Source organism: Tyto alba, unplaced genomic scaffold, assembly GCF_018691265.1.
Source record: "Tyto alba isolate M040663 unplaced genomic scaffold, T.alba_DEE_v4.0 Super-Scaffold_8, whole genome shotgun sequence".
Taxonomy (NCBI): Eukaryota; Metazoa; Chordata; class Aves; order Strigiformes; family Tytonidae; genus Tyto; species Tyto alba.
The window spans coordinates 1320249-1342224 of NW_024881329.1; the positions used below are offsets into that span (position 1 = coordinate 1320249).

The 21976-nt window shown below is 48.7% G+C and overlaps 1 protein-coding gene across 3 annotated transcripts in view; it reads left to right on the forward strand.

Annotated features, from left to right (window-relative positions):
• The window catches only part of CD151 (CD151 molecule (Raph blood group)), a 37420-nt gene that overhangs the window by 2918 nt on the left and 12526 nt on the right, over positions 1-21976 (forward strand). For all 3 annotated transcript variants that reach the window (XM_042785181.1, XM_033003400.2, XM_042785182.1), the window contains exons 2-4: positions 13623-13743; positions 19472-19575; positions 20741-20932. In XM_042785181.1, the coding sequence (XP_042641115.1) occupies positions 19492-19575; positions 20741-20932 (276 nt within the window). In that variant the 5' untranslated portion in view covers positions 13623-13743; positions 19472-19491. The remainder of the gene's footprint in view (positions 1-13622; positions 13744-19471; positions 19576-20740; positions 20933-21976) is intronic.

Below are 21976 nucleotides of genomic sequence, written 5' to 3' on the forward strand. Positions count from 1 at the left end.
GGGTTACCTCCAGCTCTCCCTGAGCATGTGCACTGACAGCTGAGGTCGTAGAAAGCCTGAGGGAGGGTGACTTCTGGAAATTACAGCTTGTCTCAGCTTCCCTGGCTGTGAGGAACAGAAAGCTTAGTCTCCCTTGTTGTTTAAAAACCTTCAAGATCCCGAAGGTGAAGACCAGGTCTCCTAACATCTCACTTGCTCATCCTGCCTTTCAGACCCTGAACGTGATTTTCCTTCTGCCACAGCAAAGCCAAAATGAAATGAACAGTGTCAGTGTTGATAAAATCGTCCCATTTTCCCATTCTTTTTTGCATGTGCATTCTGGCAGAGCTTCCCTGGGCTTTCCCCCGGGATGGTGACCATCGTCCCAATCTGAGAAGTGTGCTTTTCCCTGCCACGCCATGCCTGAAGCCAGGATGTGGACGGAGCAGTGAGGAATGGCAGGGCTGCAGGATGGAGAGGAGATGTTTTGTCAGTTCTGCGGAGAGCACCTCATACCATCCCTCCCCGTGGCACAAAACCTGTTTGCTCCAGGCCCTCTTGGCCAGGATCAGCACTGTAATAGCAGCACTGCTGATGGGCATCTCTCTCGCCAGTGCTCTGCTCTGTCCTGCCTGCCAGACTTCTGCTTGTGATCTCAACAGCCTGGCATCCCTGGGAGTGAACTGTCAGTCCTATTAGTCCTGTGTCCTGGCTGCTGTGTAATAATAAAACTCTCGGCAGGCTGAGCAGGAAGATAATTACTATTTTGCACACCTGGCATTGCACGGCAGAATGAGGGGTGTGTTCTGGAGTCTGGGCTGCCTTTGGGTATGACCAGCTTGGTCCATGTTGCTAACCCAAGTTCCTCGTGCTGGTCGGGTGGTCATGGCTCTCCAGCCCGAGCTGGGAAAGGGCTGCACGGCTCGGTGGGTGCGATTCTGTCAGTAGTGCAATAGGCTCAACACAGGCCTGAAAGTGTAGCTGGCTCCTTAGAAAGATGCAAGCATGAGTAGCTGCCATGACCTGCCAGCTGGGGTCATCATGGAGTTCTTGAGTTAAATGTGTATATATATATATATGTATATATTTGTATGTGTGTGTGTTTCATGCAGTTTTGATGCCAGCAGTGCTGGACACTATTGAAGGCAGGGTACTGGTTTAATGGGATAAGGAGGGACATGAGGAATTATGTTCTGTGGAGGTCAAGGGAGGGTCCTTGGCAGCTGTTTAAATTCATTTAGGTGTTGACCCACAGCCGTTGTCAGCAGGGTACAGCCAACCAAACGCAATTTTAATTGTGCAGCAGGTTGCACAGTGTGTGTTGCCTGCCTCCGCGTAGGCTGCCGCAGAGTCGCTTTTTCTACCTGCTGAGCAAATGTGGAAGAGGTGAGTGCATCTGAGTGAGGGATCATGGAGGATGTGGGATGTGGCACAGCTGCTTAAGAGAGGTGGAAATGAGATGTGTGAGAGGTGCGAGAGAAGATGTTGCTCAGACCCATCGGTTGTTCCTGGCAGTGGTAATGAGGCTTCTTAAGGAAAAAATGAGCCAGGAGTAGGTGACAAAATGTTTGGCATTGACGGTTGTTTCTTATCTATTGCTGGTACTAGATCTGAATGCAAAAGGAGCAAAGTTCACTTTTCCAACCCAGGTTCTCTTTCCATTTATAGGAAAGAAAACAGAGCAGCAGAGAGCTGGTTTTAAACAGAGCAGTGGGGAGCTGGGGCAGTGGAAAGAGTTGTGAAGCTCTAAGTGCCTGTGCTCTGGTGGAGTTCATCCCTGTAGCTGCAAAGTGGAAGGTGCACGCTTCTAAGAAACTGTGGAGTTGGGCTGAAATCTGCATCATATTTCTCAGGTGTCTTTGCCACTGTAGGAGAGGGACAGGTTGAGAGGAGCAAACACTTTCTGGAGGTGCTGTGGGAGAAAGATCTGGCTGTGCTGTAGAAATGGTTAAGGTGAAAGCATGCCTGATAACTTGCTCTGAAATGCTTCTGCCCCTATGGGGGAGAAGTGGACAGGAGAAAGACCAAGCAGATAATTACTGTTTTGCACTCCTGGTGTTGCACGGCAGAATAAGAGGTGTTTTTTTTCCCTGCCAGAGCAACAGCTACAATGCCTACGGGGTTGTGTTTTCAGGGAGTGCTCTGATCCTCAGTGACCACCGCACTGCAACAATAAAGAAAATAAGGGAGAAGGATGATTTTGGTCAAATTTATACATTCACAGAGCCAGCTGGTGGATGCCAGCCATGCTGGTATTTCTGGCATGCCAGTCGTGGAGCGGGACTTCTGGAGTGCTGGAGGAGGCAGATGTGAGTCATGGCTTGTGAATGTCAGTATTTCTTCCTGGCTTCAACGGAATCCAGAAGGGAAGGAATTCATATCCCGTATCTCCCCCCACACACATTGCCCTGGAAACAGAGGTGACTTGTTTTTCTCCGTGGTCACCGCGAGTTGCACACCGAGCTCCCAGGGAGGTGGTGGGGAGCTGTGGGTGCAGCCGTAGTGGTGGTGCACAGCGAGCGTAGGAGCCGGACGCACGGCCACGTGTGTGGCAAGCACTGCCTTGGAGCAGCCGGGTCTGGGGCACGAAGGGCTCTTGTGGTGTGTGTGCGTGTGCGTGTGGAGGGCTGCGAGCAAGGAACGTGCGTGTGGGAAAGCACTGGGCATTGGGCTGGAGGGCTCGGCTGCTGTAGCGTAGGGGGGATGAGCCCCATCCTGTGTGGAAGAAGAACTTGCTGAGGAGCTGAGCTGCCGGAGAGCTGGAAGTTGGGGTTAGTTGCAGGTTCCCCTTGCTGTATTCCTGGCTCTCTCTTCCATCCTTCTTGGGACACTGGTGCAGGCGAGAGGTCTGCCAGAGGTGAGGTGAGAGATTTGATGTGGTCTCCGATTTACCTTGTCCACTTGGAGGGTATTTGGGGGGACAAATTACCTGTTATCCAGAGGCCCCCTTTCTGTATTTGGGGAAGAGGAACTGTCAGGCTGGTTTCCGTGCCTTTGAGTCCCAGTTTGCTGGGTTTTTTCCTCCTCCTGAGTGGGGAAAAGAGTACAAGCATCCTGCTGGGCTCCTGTGCTATACGTGAGGAAGGAGGCAGTGCTCAGCCTCAGAGATGGGCTCTGTAGAGCCTAACAAAAGCCTGCTCTGTCCATTGTGTGCTCCCCGGGGCTTACCTCTGCTGCGTGTCCCAAGACAGGAAAACAGGGAATTTAAACCACTCTGCTTACACCAGGAAAAAATCCTGGTTGCTGACTTGGCTGGGCCGTTTGCCCTCAGAGTAGGTCAGGCACTGGGGAAGCGTGAATCCTGACTCTCAGGTGTGGTGCAAGAAGCCTGGAAGGAGGGAAAAGCAGACACAGTTGCAGAGGAAAAAACTCTGCGTTCATTGGTGTCGTGAGTTTTACTTTGGCTGCATCTGTTTCCATGTGGAAGAAAACCCCCTTGTAGTAAAAAGGGGTGTTACTGTTTGCTACTTCATGAGGAATTTTAAGTTTTTAGGAAGAAAGAAAGGAAGGGGAAGCCAACTTAGATGAGAGCAGTGAGAGTATCCAAATTAAATTATTGTAGTTATATCAATGTAATTCTTGTCAACAGTATATTTATGAGTGTGTAAGTGGGAAACTGTTTTCCCTGTTACGAAGGGCACAACTGCTGCAGATCAGCAGTATCCTCCCAATTTTTGACATTGATAACCATCTCTGGCCAGCCCAGGTCCCTTCTCCCTCTATCATCCTGAGCAAATAGTCTTTTTTGTTTTCCTGTGTCTGTGCACAGGGTAGTGGTTATCAAGGTGGATGGATGCTGCCGCTGGATGCCCATCCACCGCTGCAGAGAGTTTTCAGAGTGGCGGGAAGGTGGCCCTGAGACCAGAGAGGTCAGTGCTGGGACACCCTTTTGTCTGAGGTCAGTAATAGGAGGATTAATTTCTGTGCCAGAATTGCCCTGGTTACTTCCAGCATGAATTTCAGAGTTTTATCTAAATTCTTCAAGAGGAAGAAGTGACTTGTTTTCTGGGTTCCCCTATCCCTTGGTATCCTAGCGGGACCTCATTTTCCCAGGGGCATTTAGTACTGACTGAAGCTCGGGTCAAAGTGAAGGTAGTTACTCAGTTTCTGAAGAAACTTTTGGCTTTTTTTTTTTTTTTTTCTATTTTTTTGCTTTTAGTGTTTAAGCACTGAGTGAGCGTTTTAACCTACAAGTGAACCGTGCCATGGACTGCTTTTCCCCTCCTGCTCGCCAATGGCATGGGGTGCATTGAGATGGGATAATGAGCCTGCCCAACATCAGATATTTGCCATGTTCCTGTCTCTTACATGCAGAGGAAAATGCTGTGCTGCTTTCTGCTGAGCTCAAAAAAGTAGTCTGAACACTGAGTATGTGTTGGTAACATTTGGATGGGCTCCTGGGGGAGCAAAGTATGTGGTTTCTCCCATCTCCTGAAGTCTTCCTGAGTCTTCCTGGTATTTGAGGGTTAATCCACGGTGTCTCAGAGTTGTAGAACAGAACACTTCTAGCCTTTAAAATTATAACTTTTGAAATAACAGAAGATCAGATGAGATGATACGGTCCCTCTTGACTTAAAAATTGACCTCCAGGGTGGGGGGGAGGCGGTGTGGGAGGATTAAGTTTCAAACTCCTTTTAGGCTTTCCTTTAATGAAGTTTCCTCATATAATGCTAGGGTAACCTGAGGATGGATTGGTGGAGAAATCCCCTGCAGGATTTCCCAGCTTCGTTTGGAGTCCAGCTCGTTTGGGCTGGCATCTGTTAGAGGAACCCCTTTCCACTCCCTTCCTACTCTAAATGAAGTGGCTGATGCGCTGAGACAGTCTTGCCAAAGTTTTTCTGTACTGACCGTAGCTCTGTACCCCTCACGGAGAGCTGCCCCTTCGCCTGTGTGTTCCTTCGCAGCGGCGGAGGGGACCTGAGCAAGCCCAGCTCCCCGTGCCTCTGCGCGCAGATCTGCCAGCAGGCCGGCCGAGCGAGGCGTTCCAGGGAGGTGGCTGATGGCTTGGGGCTGGGGGATTCCTTTAGAGCTTGCCGCCCTGTGCTCTGGGGTCAGGGACTTCTCTTTAACTTATCCCCTGCCCCCAGCCTTGGCAAAGGACCAGCAAGTAATTGCCTTGAGGACAGCCCTTGCCTCCCCGGATATTTATTCGCGCGCTGGTGCCTCCCTGTCGAGTTTGCAGGCTGGTCTAAAAACAGCTGCATAAATGGTTTCGGTGGAGTCATTAAAACCCTCTACACATGAGCAAGGCGGAAGAGGGGGGGAATGTTTTATTTTTGGCTGGGGGGTTGTTGAATTTTTACTAGAAGAATGGTCCTTTTCAAGGCACCTTAAGCAGCGTGGATTGAGCGTTGTTTCCAGCATTGCTCCTATAGCAACAGGAGAAAGACAACTCCTGTGAACTTGCGTTTACAGCTCTGGGAAATGAAATGTCATTTAATTTGCCCTTGACTGCGCTTGATATTCGATCTGACTCTAGTAAAGTGTTTCTAGCTTTGGAGAGGAATGTAACTTCTCAAAGCGTTCAGTGATCGCTCCAAAACACCCTCAGAGACACGAATGTCAGGTATATATAAGGGTCGGTGGTCAGAAGAGACGTCTTGGCCATTCCTGGCACCGCTGTTAGCGAAGCGGGTAATTCCAGGTGCGGGAGTGTTCCCGCATGAGGTAGCTGTCCTGGGTAGGAAGGGAGGCTCTCGAAGATGTCACTGGTGGCTCTCCAGCTGCCATGCCGAGGTGAGAGCTGCTGTTGCCCTGTTCGGTGGCTGGATGATATTCCCTTTTCTCTCGGAGTGCTGGGGTGCTGCGGAGCGCGTTGCCCTGTTCCTGGGATCGCAGGTACCAGCTCTGTCGCTGACACGCTGAGGGGTTTCCTCTGGCACGGCTGGCACCAGTGCTGAGCTGATCAGCAGCGTGACCGAAGCCATAAGACTACTAACCTTAGTTTCCCCTGTCAAATCCTTTCTCAACTGCTTTTAAAATACAAGCTTTGTGGAGTTGCAACTGAGGCAGACTGCCTGGGAAGGATCCGTGGGTTGACTCCAGAGACTTCTGCTTTGCTTGTTTACACTGCAGGAAGTGTGAACAGCTACAGCCTACTCAAAGCAAAACAAGTTTTTTTACAAAAACTAAAGCTGGTGCCAGCTTTTTGTGCACTTCTTTCTGCTGTCTCCAGTCAGGTGTCTCAGGCACAGGCAGGACAGTGCTAACAAGCAGTTTGAAAACTGCATTTTTAACAACTTTGTGTTATGCAATGGTCTTCTAGAGGACAGAACAGCTCAGTGGATGGAGGATGGATGTTGAGATGCGAGGAGAGCGAATCTACCCCTTCTCTCTGCTGGGAGGGTCACTTGATCTCTCTGTGCTCCTCTTACAACGTGCTACCTTTTCTTCTTTGTTGGGATGCTTTGAGGAGGCAAAGGGTCTTTCAGGCAGTGACATTATAGAACACTGTTGTCACTGAGAGGCTAGAAATACACCCCGTGGTGACACACCAGCTGCCTGCCCTCCTTCCAAAATCTGCTGCGTGTATTTTTGACAGGGGGATTTACAGTCCCACAATTCATTTCTGAGCTTGGTGAGGTGAAGATGTTGGCCTGCCATGGGATATGCACCTGATACTGTGGGTAGATAGAAAATCTGCTGGCTTTTAGCTAGTCACCTTTTCACAGCAGAGATTTATAGGGAGTGAAACAGAAAGTACCTCTGCAATGAGGCTGCAGCCAAATTTTGAGAGACTGTGAGCTAGCTACGACACAGCATGTGTTCTTAGGTTAGTCTTTGCCCTGAGCTCAAACCACTGTGTAAAAACCCAGCTATTTGTAGAGAGTGAACAAATGGCTATCATCGCTGCATTATTTGGGGAGCTCTTTGTATTCGTGTACAGAATTGCCTGAATAGGTTTTGTGGGACTGGGAGGATTTTTATCCTCCCAGGATTTTTAGTACTTGTTGGCTTGGTTCTAGTACTGGCATGGCTACAGACCCGGGAGGTTTTGTGAGCACTCCCTGAAAACACTGAAGAACCAGTGGCTTCGCTTCTGAGAGCTGAGCTGAAAATGAATGTAATGAATAGGAAGGGATCAGGCAGAATGCTAAACAAAACGGTTTGTGCAGAATCAGCTATGTGATTTAATGCTACTGGTAAGTTCTCCGGTGCAGACAAAGCCATGCTTTAAAAAAAAAAAAAAAAAAAAAAAAAAAAAAAGACACAAAACCCCCCACAATGCCCATGAACAGAGTTGGGCAAATAGAATTTAAAATACCAATAGCAGGCTGCAGTGAAGAGTTTGTGTTGCCTTTTGGCTAACCCTGACCTATCTGAACTATTGTTCCTTGTCATGGCAAACCCTCATTGCTATGAGCTCTCTGCAAACACACGCCAGGCACTGATTTCTGGTGCTTCTACTGAGAGAAAAGAGACGGTTATTGTTCCTTTCCTCAGTTCAATGAGTAGTGAAGTGGTTCCTGTGTATAAATAGAATAAAGTGCTTCAGGATCCTTTAGGATAAAAGAGGCCTTATGAGATACAAGAGGATGTTGTTTGACGCAGAAGGAGTTCCCGTTGGTCGTGCAGTGCGTACCGGTCTCTGGCTTGCCTTCCAGCTCCTGATGGGACCGGGTGCTTGGAGGGGCCGTTTGCTTCCCTGGTTATCCGCTTCTGGGAGCAGCAGACGGGGGCTTTCTGCTCTCGGGATGTGGCTGGCTGCACATGTTTTGTTAGGACCAGAAAACCCTGTGAAGTGGTTTTTGTTCGCTTTGTAGTGGAACAGTGCTAGAGTACAGATACAAGCAGTCCGGGGCACTCTTGGTCACTCTTTTTATTTCTTACACTTTCTTTTTCTTGATGGTTGTGAAATTGATTTTATGCTAAGGTCACTTTTATCCTCAAGGATCCCAAAGCCAGCCATCACCTTGACTAGGTTTGACTAACCCCGTCATAAAACACGTAATTCACAGGTATGTGTGTGATGATGAATGTGTAAATCCTTGCTGAGTTTAAAATTCATGCTTGTTGTTATTTATGCTTCAGTAAGTCCCTCCCCTAGGGAGTAAACAGTCTCGAAAAAATGAGCAGAAGGGCTAAGTGCTCTTCTCCTGCGAGACAGCTCTTGTCTTGCAGAGCAGGCAGCTCCTCAGGTGTATTAGGCACACAATTCCTTGCTGGATACCTGACTGTCATCAAAATTAGCAGGACTTAAGGGTCTACATCTCTCTTCAGGGGTCTATTCAAAACGCAGCAGCTTGAGCCAGGGTAGAAGAAAGGAGGGATTTGGCAAGTGTCCCGAGGGGCGACAGCAGGACGTCTGTGGGGGCAATGCCTAGACTCAGAGAATGTTGAGGTGAGATCCTCCCAAACCCTCAGGATGGGATCCTGCTTCTCTCTGAGTTCTTCAGAAACGTGCTCTGCCAGTCGAGAGGTAGGGCCAAGCAGGGTCTGCCAAAGATGGCCAAGAGATCTTCTTGTTGAATGTAGGTGGTTTTCTAAGTTGTCTCCACCTCTCCCAGAACCACTGTGCATATTCCTGGTAGGAGCAGGTGGTGTGGCTGGAAAACACTGCTTTGTATTTCTTGCTTCTGAGCAACCCTAAAAGGCTCATGGCAAGATCCTTTTGTGCTAGGTACTGTACAGTCAAGGAAGATGACTCTGTGCCCTCAGGAGCACGTAATCAGTTTAGACAACAGGCAGAAGAAGATAAAGGCAGTTTCCAAGCTGTGGTCTGGGGAATCTCTTTCAGCAGTGCCAAACGAGTTCAGCTTCCATGTGGAGGGTCAGGGAGGAGGGGTTTGGACCAAAACCTGTTCTGTGCGCCTGACCCACACACCAGTGTAAATGACAGTTCCTGAGAAGGAGCTTCTTTGCTTCATTGGATGTCTAGCTTGTGTTTTGCCTTCTCCCCAGCCCTCGAGGCACAAGTACTTTGACTTTCCAGCATGTTCCAACGTGCTGAGATGGAAAGCAGCGCGTTCAGCTTTTCAACCTGGGTCGACTCTCTCTTCTGAGAGGGCAGGAGTGGGGGAGCAGCATGAAGGAGATGGGTAAGTGGTAGGGCACGAGGGCTACTTGAAGAGAGTTTGGGCGCAGCCTCGGGCCTGAGAGTCCTTCAGCACTATTGCTTGTTTTGCAGGTGACCACACTGCCTGTGCCTTCCCTCCTCTCCCCAGTTCTCAGCAAGCTCCTTTGTCTGATCTTTAATTAATGATTCCAGGACTTTGTTTGGCCAGCTTCTCAATGGCTCAGGTGCTGGGATTTCCACTGTTTCTCTCAAAAGATGTTTTTGTGGTCTAGAGGCTACATTGTAATATGAATCAACAAGTTTCTAGCTCTTACCAAAGCATTCATTTTCATAGGGAGTGTAAGCAGGGGTAAACCAAGGTGATTATAAATGAAGGTGTGTTGCCCATACTATGCTATGTAAAGACCTGCAGGAACCTCCCCTTGAAGATAATAGGAAATTAAAATGCTTATAGATTGTGTTAAATTTGATCTGCTAGTGAAAAGTAATTTTTTTTCTCTTCCCGTGTGGTTTGCAAACACCCAATTATCCCACTCGGGCAAGTCAGGAAGTATTACTGCTTCCATATCCTGGTACAGGTGATAGGTAAGAGTTTAAGCCTTGGGCTGTGAAATAAGTTAGTGTTGGGGTGTAGATCAAAGGATCACTAATTCAGTATCCAGACAGACAGGTTAGGAAGGAAGAATTGCTGTTCTCTTCCCCTCTCCGTCCTGACGTCTGCAATGCCAATGGAAACGTTGCAGGGAGGATTGAACCAGCCTGCTGTGGGATGAGGATGAGATAGCTGAGGATGTGGCTGTGCAAACAATTGCAAAAAGTTTGGGACCCTTTATCTTAGAAAAGCAGTGGACAGAGGGGATGCTAGAGGCCATTTTCCAGTACAGCAGCCTTATGCAGCCTGGCTGCCTCCAGAGAAATGGCAAGCCATGGGATGACACATCGAGGTTAGAGGGATGGGGTGCTAGCAAGGTCCCTCAGCCTGTTGCTCTGAGGCCTGCGGCGTACACTGCAGCACACTTGAAGTCTTGCAGAGGTGAGCTGAGGTTCCTGAAGTAATAGAAGCCAACCTGGAAACATCAGTGAAATACCTCAAAGGACTGAAGGTGTGTTCCTCTGAAAAGGTGACACAGCCAACAGCCCAGGTGAAGTGCCTCTGAACCAATGCATGCAGCACGAGCGCTAAACCGGAGGAGCTGGAAGCCACCATGCTGCTAGAAAGACTGGAGCGCCGCTATCAATGACAAGCTGTTCAGAAGGGATGGGCGAGGAAGGAGGGCTGGAGGCATTGCCCTCTATGTGGAAACATGGATCAGTTGTGAAGAGCTGTCTCTGAAGAGTAGCCGTAAGCAGGTCGAAAGCTTATGGGTAAGAATCAGAGACCAAGCCAACCAAGGGAACCTTGTGGTTGGTGTTTACTACAGGCCGCTCAATCAAGGGCAGCCTGTTGATGAAGCTGCCTTACTCCAGCTACAAGAGGCATCGGGCTCAGGGGCTGTCATCCGGCTGGGGGATTTCAACCACCCCAACATCTGCTGGAAAAGTAGCGCAGCGAGCTGTAGGCAATCCAGGAGTCTCCTGGCGTGCATTGAGGATAGCTTTTAAAGCCAGGCAGCAGACAACCCTACCAGAGGGGATGTGTTGTTGGACCTGTTGGTGACCGGTGCAAGGGAGCTAATTGGTGATGTTGAGATCGGAGGCAGCCTGGGCTGCAGTGATCATGCACTGGTGGAGTTCTCAGTCCTGAAGAACAAGGGTCAGGAGAAGAGTAAAGTCAGGACACTGAAGTTTAGGAAAGCAAAATTCCAGCTGTTCAAAGAGATAGTCAGTATGACCCCTTGGGAAACCACCCTCGGGGACGAGGAAGCAGAACTGAGCTGGCAGGTCTTTAGGGACGCTTTCCACAGAGCACAAGAGCTTTTGATCCCTACGGGTAAGAAATCAGGAAAGGAGAGCAAGAGACCGGCATGGATTAGTCAAGACCTGCTGGTCAAACTAAAGGACAAGAAGGAAATGCACAGGTCGTGGAAGCAGGGATAGGTAACCTGGAGCTGAACTTGTCAAGGGATGCGAAGAATAATAAGAAGGACTTCTATAGGTATGTCAGCCAGGAAAGGAAAGTCAAAGTAAGTGTACCCCCCTGATGAACACAACTGGCAAACTGGTAACAGCGGATGAGGAGAAGGCTGAGGTACTCAACAACTTTTTTGTCTTGGCCTTCGCTGGCAATTTCTCTTCCCACACCTCTCAAGTGGATGGACCTCAGGGCAGGGACTGGGGGAGTAGAGTTCGTCCCACTGCAAGAGAAGACCAGGTTTGAGACCACCTGAGGAACCTGAACATAGGTAAGTCTATGGGACCTGAAGAAATGCATCCCAGAGTCCTGAGGGAATTGGCTGATCTAGTTGCCAAGCCACTCTCTGTCATATTTGAAAAGTTGTGGTAGTCAGATGAGGTCCCTGGTGACTGGGAACAGAGAAACATCGCACCCATGTTTAAAAAGGGTAGAAGGGAGGATCCGGGAACTACTAACCTGTCAGCCTTACCTCTGTGCCTAGGAAGATCATGGAACAGATCCTTCTAGAAGCTATGTGAGGGCACATAGAGGACAGGGCGGTGATTCAAGTTAGCTAGCATGGCTTCACCAAGGGCAAGTTTTGCCTGATGAACCTAGTGGCCTTCTACAATGAAGTGACTACATCAGTGGATGAGGGAAGAGCTATCTGAACTTCTGTAAGGTCTTTGACACCATCCCCCACACAACCTTCTCTCTAAATTGGAGAGATACGGTTTTGATGGATGGACTATTTGGTGGATAAGGAATTGACTGGGTGTTCGTATCCAGAGATTCAACAACTCAATGTATGGGTGGAGATCGGTGATGAGTGGTGTCCCTCAGGGGGTCTGTATTGGGACCAGTACTGTTTAATATCTTCAGCAGTGACACAGACAGTGGGATGGAGCGCACCCTCAGCGAGTTTGCAGATGACGCACCTGAGGGACAGGATGGCATCCAGAGGGACCTGGACAACCTCAAGAAGTAGTTCCATGTGAACCTCATGAGGTTCAACAAGGCCAAGTGTAAGGTCCTGCACATGGGTCGGGGCAACCCCCAGTATTAATACAGGCTGGGGGATGAAGGGATTGAGAGCAGCCCCAAGGAGAGGGGCTGGGGGGTTGGTGGGGGGAAAACTGCCTGTGAGGCAGCCCCGTGCGCTGGCAGCCCAGAACCCACCCGTGCCCTGGGCTGCAGCCAGAGCAGGGGGGGCAGCAGGGCCAGGGAGGGGATTCTCCCCCTCTGCTCCGCTCTGGGGAGACCCCCCTGCAGTGCTGGGGCCAGCTCGGGGGCCCCCAACAGCAGAAGGACCCGGAGCTGCTCGAGCGGGGCCAGAGGAGGCCACGGAGATGCTGGGGGGGCTGGAGCAGCTCCCCTGGGAGGCCGGGCTGAGAGAGTTGGGGGGGTTCAGCCTGGAGAAGAGAAGGCTCCGGGGAGACCTTCGAGCGGCCTTTCAATGCTATACTTGAAAGGGGCATATAAGAAAGATGAGGACAGACTTCTCAGTGGGGCCTGTTGTGATAGGATAAGGGGTAATGGTTTTAAACTGTCAGAGGGTAGATTCAAACTAGGTATAAGGAAGAAAGTTTTTACAGTGAGGGTGGTGAAACACCGGAGGAGGTTGCCCAGAGGGGTGAGCAGATGCTTCATCCCTGGAAACATTCAAGGTCAGGCTGGACGGGGCTTTGAGCAACCTGATCTAGTTGAAGATGTCCCTGCTCATTGCAGGGGGTTGGACCTTCCAACCCAAAGTATTCTATAAATGTAGTAAGATTGTAGAGAAATAACTCCTGTTAAGTTTGAAGGCACCTTCCTGTGGCTTCTTGCTTATCTGAGGGAGGTACTGTGCGTTTACACTGGGAAGTTGAAGCCTTGGTCTAGGAGGGGTGGCAGTGGCAGATGAATTCAGGGAGCTGTTTTCCAGCAGATCCTGCTGTGGTGCTTAGGACTTGTGTCTTGATTATGTTTCACCAGGGATAGAAACTGAAGAACAGTGAATTCCTGGAATGCTTTTTCTCTGTAGGGGTCCTGCTCTGGTTTGTGCTCTATATCCTGGGGCTTGTAAGCCCTGGGAGCAGAGGATGGATGTACACAATGAGTTCTGGTACTGTCTGTCCACCACTTTCCTCTTTCTGGGCAGTTCCTGTAGGAGGGCTAGGAGCAATGATCGCTTCGAGGCACTAACACCAGCTAGGGCTTCACACTGCACAGAAGGGTCTTCTTCCTGAGCTTTCTCATGGAGTTACTTTTGGGCTTTTTGCACTAGAATGAGCTGTTGTGGTGCATACACAGCCTTGACAGAAACCGTAGTGGGATTTACAGGATGCAGTGGTGAACATAAACCTGTTCTGACAGGTTCCTACCATCAGAAGGTCTTCATGCTCCCCACTGCCATGGTTTGGCTCTCCCCCATTATCCAGTGCAGTTTAATCAAATGCATTCATAAGGTGTATTCTGAAATCGCATGCTCTCTAGTAAAAGGAGGACTTGATGGGAAACCATATTATCAAATACTGATTCGCAGAATAATTTGTGATATAATTCATGATTCTCTGCATCTCTCTTCTTTTTCAGCTCTCTGCTTTCCTGAATCCAGCAAAGGACCAGAGCCAGCAAGAAGAAAGTGGGTGGCAGAAAGCATTTGAAGAGGACTGACCATTTGCACTGCTGCTGTAAGCTGCCTTGGTGGTGAAAGGTCAGTGTCAAGACTGTTGACCTGTGTTCCCTGTTGGTTTGGGGTGGATAATGGCACTCAATAGCTGTGTAAATTGGAGCTCTTCACCTTCGAGCTTTAGAGTTCCTCTCCTGGGAAGGCTTTAGTTAATGACTTCTGGCTGCTTTCTGGGCTGTGAGAGATGTGCTGGAAAGTTGAGAAGCAGCTGGAGACCTTTTCTGAGCACGTTCAGTGGGGCAGGTAAAATGACGATAATACTTTCATCTTACAGAGACGGAACTTGGAGAGGTCGTGCTTTCAAAGGCTGCAGTTTAGCCTTGCTGGAGAATAAGGTCTTCAGCTGGTTTGCTGAAGATAATAGGTTACTGGCCTACATCTGCATTGCACATACCAAGGGGACAACATGTGCTTTGTTTCTGAGGAGCTGCCTCAGGGCCAGGGTTATCTGGCCCAGCTCAGGTAGACTCCAGTGTAGCTGATGTTGGACTTGCAGCCCTTTAGGAACTGCACTTGGATAGCAGCATAGGTGCAGCGGGATTTCCTGCAGCAGGCCTGTTTTGTGTGTGTTGGCAAAGATGTTAGAAGTTACCTAACTTCTGGCATACAAGTTATCTATGGAATAGACTTCACTGATGCGTTGGATACCAATTTTCTTGCTATCATGCAAAAATCAATACTTCAAAATAATGATTCTTTTAATGGCCTGGGAGCTATTTCATTTGTTTTGGCATTGTTTCTTCCCCATCCGTCAGACACTGATTTAGGGCAGGTTGTGCCAGAAAAAGCCTGCAGGCCTGGCTTTCTTTGCTGTTTAATTAAGTACTGTTACTGTGCAAGTTGAGGCAAAAGTACCAAGCAACGTCTGTGATGACTAAATGAATGTCTAGCCAGCAGGAGTGTGTGTGCATGCTACATGCTTTCTGAGCTGGGATGTGAGTGCGTGCCTGTATGTGCCTTTGGACCTGCAAATAAAAATACAGTGGTCTGATGTGGGATAACCAGAGCAAGTCCTGCCGTTGAGATTTTGGGTGGCTCAGCACAGCAAAACAGTGGCTTGTGCAGTGCTTGTGTTCCCAGGTACCAGTGCAGGTATTCCCAAACTGCTCAACTTCTGGTACATTCCTGTTGCCTGGTTTGTTCCAGGAGTTCAGTCCTGGTAGGATGAGAGCCCGGGAAAATCAGGCCATGGAATGGTTTCAGTTTTGGAGGGACCCCTGTGTTGCCTGGCAGTCATGCACTGTGTGTTCTTACCCAGCTGCGAGGTTGTGTCTTGCAGTCACACAGGGTAGGATGAGCTCACTCTCTTTCTCTTTTTTTTTTTTTTTTCTCCTTTTTTTGAGATGTTTGAATAGGTGGGTCATCCTTTCCTTCTTGCTCCTCATTTAGATGCTTCACTGTTACTCCATTCTCTCATTCTTCATTACTAGCATCCTGCAATCTTTGGTGTATTTGAGCCAGCATGCCTTGTAAATGGTTGCCAAAATTGCTTTACCTGACAATCCTCTCATTATGGAGTTTACTCCATACTCCTCAGTAAGGATTTTACTAACCCCAAAAGAGGTTGTTCCAGTTCACTGACCAAAGTAGCCTATAATGGCAAAAGCACTTTTGAGACAGTGAAATTGTGTGGCTGTAGGGCTTTTGGCAATAAACCAGTCACCTGGAGCCTGCCATGCCTCTCAGCTGGCATTCCTCTGTCAGCAGGGGTTCTCAGTGCAGATCCTTACATCACTGGGTTCAAAGAAAGATGAGTGTCCTGCACGGGGCAGGGGGGGTGGGGGGGGTGGGGTGGTGGAGGAAGAGCAGAGGGGAAGGGACAGACTAAGGGACTTGCTCAAGGCCGTGCACAAAGTCTGTGTCAGAGTGGGGAATCAGATTTGATCTGTTCAACTCCCAGTTTTCTGAAGCAGTCTTCAAACTGATACCCCTCCCTTTCATGTGCAGGTGGTGTTGCACTACATGAGTCCTTGTATTTCCTCCCATCTTTGTGCATTTTGTTTTAGATGGAACATTATTTCTCCTTGTCACTTGTGTTGCAGTGTGTGTGGGCATAGTAGGAACCTGTTGTTGATTTCTGGTGGGTTACTGCATTGTATGACTACATTTTACATCTTGTATCCCATGATTGCTCACTGAAATTTAGCTTGCCGATGAAGCTACTGTCTATTGGACTGGACTAAGTGAACTTCATTATGGAAGTGCTTTTGGTCTTCTAACCACTTTCTCATTTAGCAAAATGCTTTCCATTATGAAGCTCATGTCTAATTAATATGTTTTTATGCATTTGTAAACACACCCCTGTGACATAGCTCGCTACTTTCTGTCCAATGGAGTGGTCGTTTGTAATTATCAATATGATTCAGACTAGGCCTTTGCCTCGGTGTTTTAAAATAGAATATAATTCTATGTGTTAATTAATGTTGCTGCTTCTTGTCTGGTTTCAAGAGTGATTGGTGTCACTCCTGAGGGTCCGTTATAAAGGTGACTGAAGCCAAGAGACCCTGGTCACATTGGCGAATTCAGGATAAGGCCTCCAGTGTTTATGGGGGTGCTGTGGCGTAGATCATCACCTCTGTGCTTTTTGGGACTGTGAGGCTCAGAGTCAAAAGCCACCTTTAGCCTGCGAGGCAGGTTGTGGCTCCCCTCTCTGCTGCCTGGGCTCTTTGGGAAAGGCATTTCGCTGCTGCCTCCTGCCCTCACTTGCCTCCCCTGAGGACCAGCGTAGCTCCCTAAAGCCTGACCCTGATTTTGCAGGCGACGGGAGGCGGCAGGCCACCCGTGTGAGGCAAAGAGCACAAACACACAGAGTTCCAAGAGGAGGGTCTGGAGAGAGCTGCCTTTCCCTGAATAGCTGGCTGGGTGAGTCATTAAGCATGCAGAGGCAGCCAGTGCCATCAGCTCTGCTCCTGGCTAGGAAGGATAGATCAAACAGGAGACAGCCCTGATTGCTCTCTGATTCACGGCCTGCCATCCCTGTGTGAATCACCGTGCCTCATAAACCTGCAGCTGTTCCCTGCCAGCTTTCTGGGAACAGACAGATCCCCTCCTCGCAGCAGCGAAGCCGAGCCGCCTGAAAGGCCTGTGTGCAGCGCTCAGTGGAGCAGGACCTGCAGGCTTCAGGGGATTTTCAGACTCTCTGTCATCAGAGTGTAAGTATGGTCTCAGCTGGGTGCCTGCCCAGTCCTCACCCAGAATGAGATGCAGCTCAATCTGGGATTTCTGAGCTCTTGGATCAGGAGGAGGGACAAGTTAGCATCCCTCGCTAGGGTCCAGCACCTGCTGTATGGTGATATGTGGGAATACCTGTAGTGGCTTTTTTTTTTTTGGCATGGGACATACTTTAAGGGGATGGGGGAAAGGTTCCTGAAATCCTCTAGAGCAAGAGGGAAGCTGGGCCAAGGAGCCAGCCCGAGGACAGTAAGCATTGTTACTGTCCCCTGGCCATCAGTGAACGTGAACCAGGGTCAGTCCCAGCAAACCTGCGGTGCATTTTCCTCTACATACGGCCTTGATGTTAGAAGTGGTGGGCAAAAAGCCAAGCACAGCCCTTAGAGGCTATTACTGGAGGCCATCTCTTGGGTCTGGGCTGAGGTACCTGTTTTGGGTTGTGCAGGTGTGTGTGGCTGTGGGAGCCTGCCTCTGCTGCCATTCCTGTTCTGTGGCTAAGTGAAGCCTCTGGGAGCTATAAATCTGTCACCTTCCATGAACATTGCATTCACATCTTCGGTGCATACAGTACTACCAGCATCCATTTCTCCCCACTGCCCCGGGGCCTTTTTGTGCGGCAACATGGTAATTAATCTGAGCATTGCTGGAGGTTCTGATCTCTTCTGAAGATAACTTTTATTCTCCTTGATATATGCCACCACCTTGGAGCTGCTCCCTGTGCCAGTGAGACAGCCTTCTGCTGCCAACTGTTGTTGCCAGATGTTATTCTAGAGAAAAGTGTTTTCTTGTGAAATGGTGACAGGGGACAGGCATGGGTGGGACTGCTGGCATATTTTCACCCTTGCCTTCCCTGTGAGTTTCATTTATTAGTTTCTAAAGCACAGTCTGGGCTGGGGTTTTTGAGGGAGCTGGCCTGAAGCAAAAGGAAACAGTTTCCCTGCAAATAAAATACAATTATGCTGCAGAATGGGCAGCTGTTGTTCCCAGCCTTGGTTCATCTGGCTCTAAAGCCAGATGTTAGCAATGTAGCAGCAAAGATAAAACTGACTGATCCAACCTGAGAGCCACTCAATGCGCAGCCTGGCTGTGCATACCCACTGCTCACTTTCTTTACCGCCAGGTGTTTTGCAGTGGGCTTGCCGAGGTGGATGAGTGTCTGTACTGCATGGCTGGGTTGCAGCTGCAGTGGGCCCCCAGAGGAAGCTCGCATCACTTGTGGGAATAAGCTTTGTAATCTAAGCAAGCATGAACTCCATGACTCTGGAAGAGGGGAGAGGTTGTTTGCCTGCCCACTTCCAGGGGAACTGCTGCTTTAGGAAAGCATTTTGCTCTAATATGCGTGCAAGATGTTAGCATTATTCCCTGCTGGCTGGTAAGGGAACAAAGGGATGATTTTTTTAATTGGATGCAGAAGAGGTGGTTTGGATTTGGTTGCACTTCTGCAAACTGCCTCACACAGGTGATGCTGGCAGTGATGCGCTGGGCAGTGCTTTTGTCCTGTCTGCCTGGTCAGGCAGTGGTGACATTTTTTTTTTTTTTTCTTTTTTTTTTTGAGAGAGGTTCAGACCTTCTGGCATCAACAGGAGACAGTGAAGTGACACGGAGCTGCACTTGCTGCAGACCTGCTTCTGAGAAACCTGCTCGAGACGATAGCAGATCTGTAGCACTGCACTGGGACTGACCCACGATGAACTCCCATTCGTGATGCATCTGCAGTCGCATTCTACTCTGTCGGATCATCTGAAGCCAATCGTTATGTTTCTCCCTCTTAGTAGCCGGGACAGCTGCCCTAGGAGACAGCTGGCCAGTGAGGAGGGCCATGAGAAATAAGCAGAGTGAAGAAGAGAATTAATTACTCCAGCATATTGCTGGGGTTCAAAAAGGATAGGGCATTTAAGTGGATAACAAGGATGTTCCCAGTTACAATTGTAAACACTAAAAATACCCCAAACATAGAGAGGGATCTATTTAAGGCAGTTGTAACTAGTGCCAGTGAGGAAAGAATATTCTCTGGAGACAGATTATTCCATAAATGTCAAAGACAGGTTTTTGTCTGCTGCATTCAGAAGCAGCAGTTACAGGCTTCAGTCAGGGGCCAGATATTTATTTCGGTTCAGATGGGAAGAAGTGAACATTAACTGTACTGAAGTTTCCTCACTGTGACATTTTGATCACAGTTGGCTTTAGCTTGACCGGTTGCACAATGGTAGGTCTGATCCGTCCACTGCAAGTATTGATCTAAAGGAAAATGAGTCTCCAGAAGTGACAGCGGGATGGGGAGAGAGGAGGGTGAAGGCAGTGCAGGAAGGCCACACGCTGGTACCATCTGCCTCCCTTTCACACTGTGCGAGGTCTCGTGCTGCGTGGGTCACCCAAATGGATACAAGAGCTCTTTATCTAAGCGAGCACAGTCTAACATCTCTGAAGTCAGTTGAATGGCTTGCTTACTGGATTATTTCAGCAAAAGGTCAGAAGTGTTGAGTTCTTGCAGGAGACTAGTAATGCTCACCTTTTGGGAAAAGGGGTGTGATGACTGACTGACTCAAGCTTTTCTGATTTTTTTTTTTTTTTTTTTTTTCAGTAACTTGTTGAGCCAGAAGGATGCGTGAGTATACAGAAAAGAAGGAAACATGTGGGACAATCTGTCTCAAGTACCTGCTCTTCATCTTCAACTTCTTTTTCTGGGTAAGAAACTTCAGCCTGTTTCAGAGTCACTGAGATGGCACTGCAGTTGCGGTGTCAGGGGCGCAGAAATCTTGGGCTTGATGAAGTCTTTGGCAAAAAGTGCTGATGTCAGTAGGACACAGATTTTTGTCCTGGTGAGGTGAAATACCATCCCTTGGGCTTGCCTGCCCAGGCTGCAGAAGTTATGGTTTTCCACTATAGTCTCTGCCTGTTTCTAGGTCATGTTACTAACTACGGAAAATAACAGGGAGTCTCAAAACATGCTTTGTTTTTTCACCTGGCTTGCTTTTTCAGGAAGCCTGAGGACTCCACTGTCTTGCCATTCCTCCTTTCAAAGTGGCAGAGGGAGTCCTGGGACAGCTAGAGCAAGGATAACAAACACCTTCTTGCAGCTGGGTCTGCACTAGAGCCTCCTAGATTTCTGCTTCCACCAAAAAGTTACTGGTGCCAAAGGATTGTTTTTTTCCTTTGCTGCCTGGGACAGAGCATTAGAGTGTCCAGGTCAGACCTTTAAGGAAAACTGTCTGAGCTTACTAGAAGCTGCATAAAACCCTCCAGAAACACAAGGCCTGCAAAGAGAGAAGGGACTGCTAGAAGTCTGGTGGGCTTCTCCATGTTAATTTGCTGCAAGGGTTAGAGTTTAACCAACCAGATTGTTTAGCTCCTTGGCTGCTTTCTCCTCAGATGTATAGTCTAGGAAGGAGATATTGGACATGGTTGTCATTTATTGGTAGCATTGCTCCCTGACAAACAGTGGAAAGCTTGCTGATGTAAAGCTGTTTTCTTCCCCTCGGCTGCTATGTAGCACCCCAATGGATTTTGACATTTTTTTTCACATTTGCCCAGATAACACTGTGGCTACATTTTGGGAAGGCATATTTGGGAAGTAGGAACTGCTGTGCACAGGTAGATGCTTCAGATAGCTTGCGTCTCAGGCTGACTGGGGTGCTAAACTGGCTGCCTTGAAGCCCAGCCCTGCCTCAGTGCACTGGGGCCTGCTCCCAGTCCCAGTGAGACCTCTGGGAGTCTATCCTTTAGCATAGATTATTTTGGGCTCATCTTAAGGAGCTGAGGCATGTCCTGGTATCCCAGCCCAGTCGCACTGGGAGATGAGGAATTTTGTGCATCAGATGCCCTTCATTTTCTTGCTTTTCTCTCTACCCAGTTGGCTGGCGGGGCCGTGATGGCAGTGGGCACCTGGACTCTAGCTGAGAAGAGTGACTACATCAGTCTGCTCTCCTCCAGCACGTATTCGGCAACTGCTTATATTCTGGTGGTAGCCGGGGTGGTTGTCATGGTTACTGGCATCCTTGGTTGCTGTGCCACCTTCAAAGAGCGTCGGAATTTGCTAAGAGTGGTAAGTTTTCCTTGGTTGTTTTGTTTGGGGGTGGATTCACCCCATTTTGTCTTGAACCGTGGTGGGAGGGAGGGAGGGAGGGGAAACATCTTGGTTGTGTTCTGCACCAACCTTATTTGTTTGTGCAAGAACAAATACCACTAAGGCCTTCAGCTCGTAACAGCAGTGCTGTCCTTGTCCTAGGCAGCAGGTTCTACTGCAGAGCATTTCCTTTCACCCACCCAAAGAATCTGCATACCACTGCATGGTTCAGAAGTACAAAGGATAGTCATAATACCTATACTTTGTGAAAGAATGTCTATTTGAAACTACTCAAAACAAAATCTCATGGCTTTCGTCCCTTTTTCTCTACCCATCCCATATTCTTTTGGAAAATGGGAAGAGAGAGGAAACTGAGACACCTGTAACAAAACCAGCATTTAATGACAGTCAGTTCAAGCCAAATTAACGTGGTTTTTCACTTGGCTGTCAAAACCCAGAGTGTTTGCAATGAATACTTCCTTTAGTTGCAAAAAAATTATTTTAGTTTTGCTTCCACAAAAAAAGCCACACTGTTTTAATGATCTGCTGCTTCTTTTACGCCTCTCCCTGTGTTACTTCCTGAGCTCCCTACTCACCCACCTACACTGAAGTTTTTGACCAGCCCTAGGGTTTCTATTCCACTTTCTCCATTTCAGTCTGGAGTGTGGCGGCAGCAGTCCCTTTTAGTATCTGAGCTATAGTGGTGAGTGCAGTGACTGAAATAACAACCAGTGGCTCTTTGCTTTCACAGTTACAGAAGAGGATACTTCAGCAACTCTTTACCAGCTCCTTCCTTTGTAAATCCTCATTTACCTGGCTGTCCCATTTCCCCTCTTTTGTTTGGATAGAGGAGCAGAAATAGGAGTCATGAGCAAGCCTGATGCTTGTGCTGCTGATTTGAAGGCCTGGTAATCCCTGTGAGAGCCAGGGTTACAGCCAGGAAGGGAGAATAAAACACAGAGGAGGACACAGTGAGTGCATTACTGATGCTTGTTCATTAGGTTTCTGGTCAGTAGCAGTCAG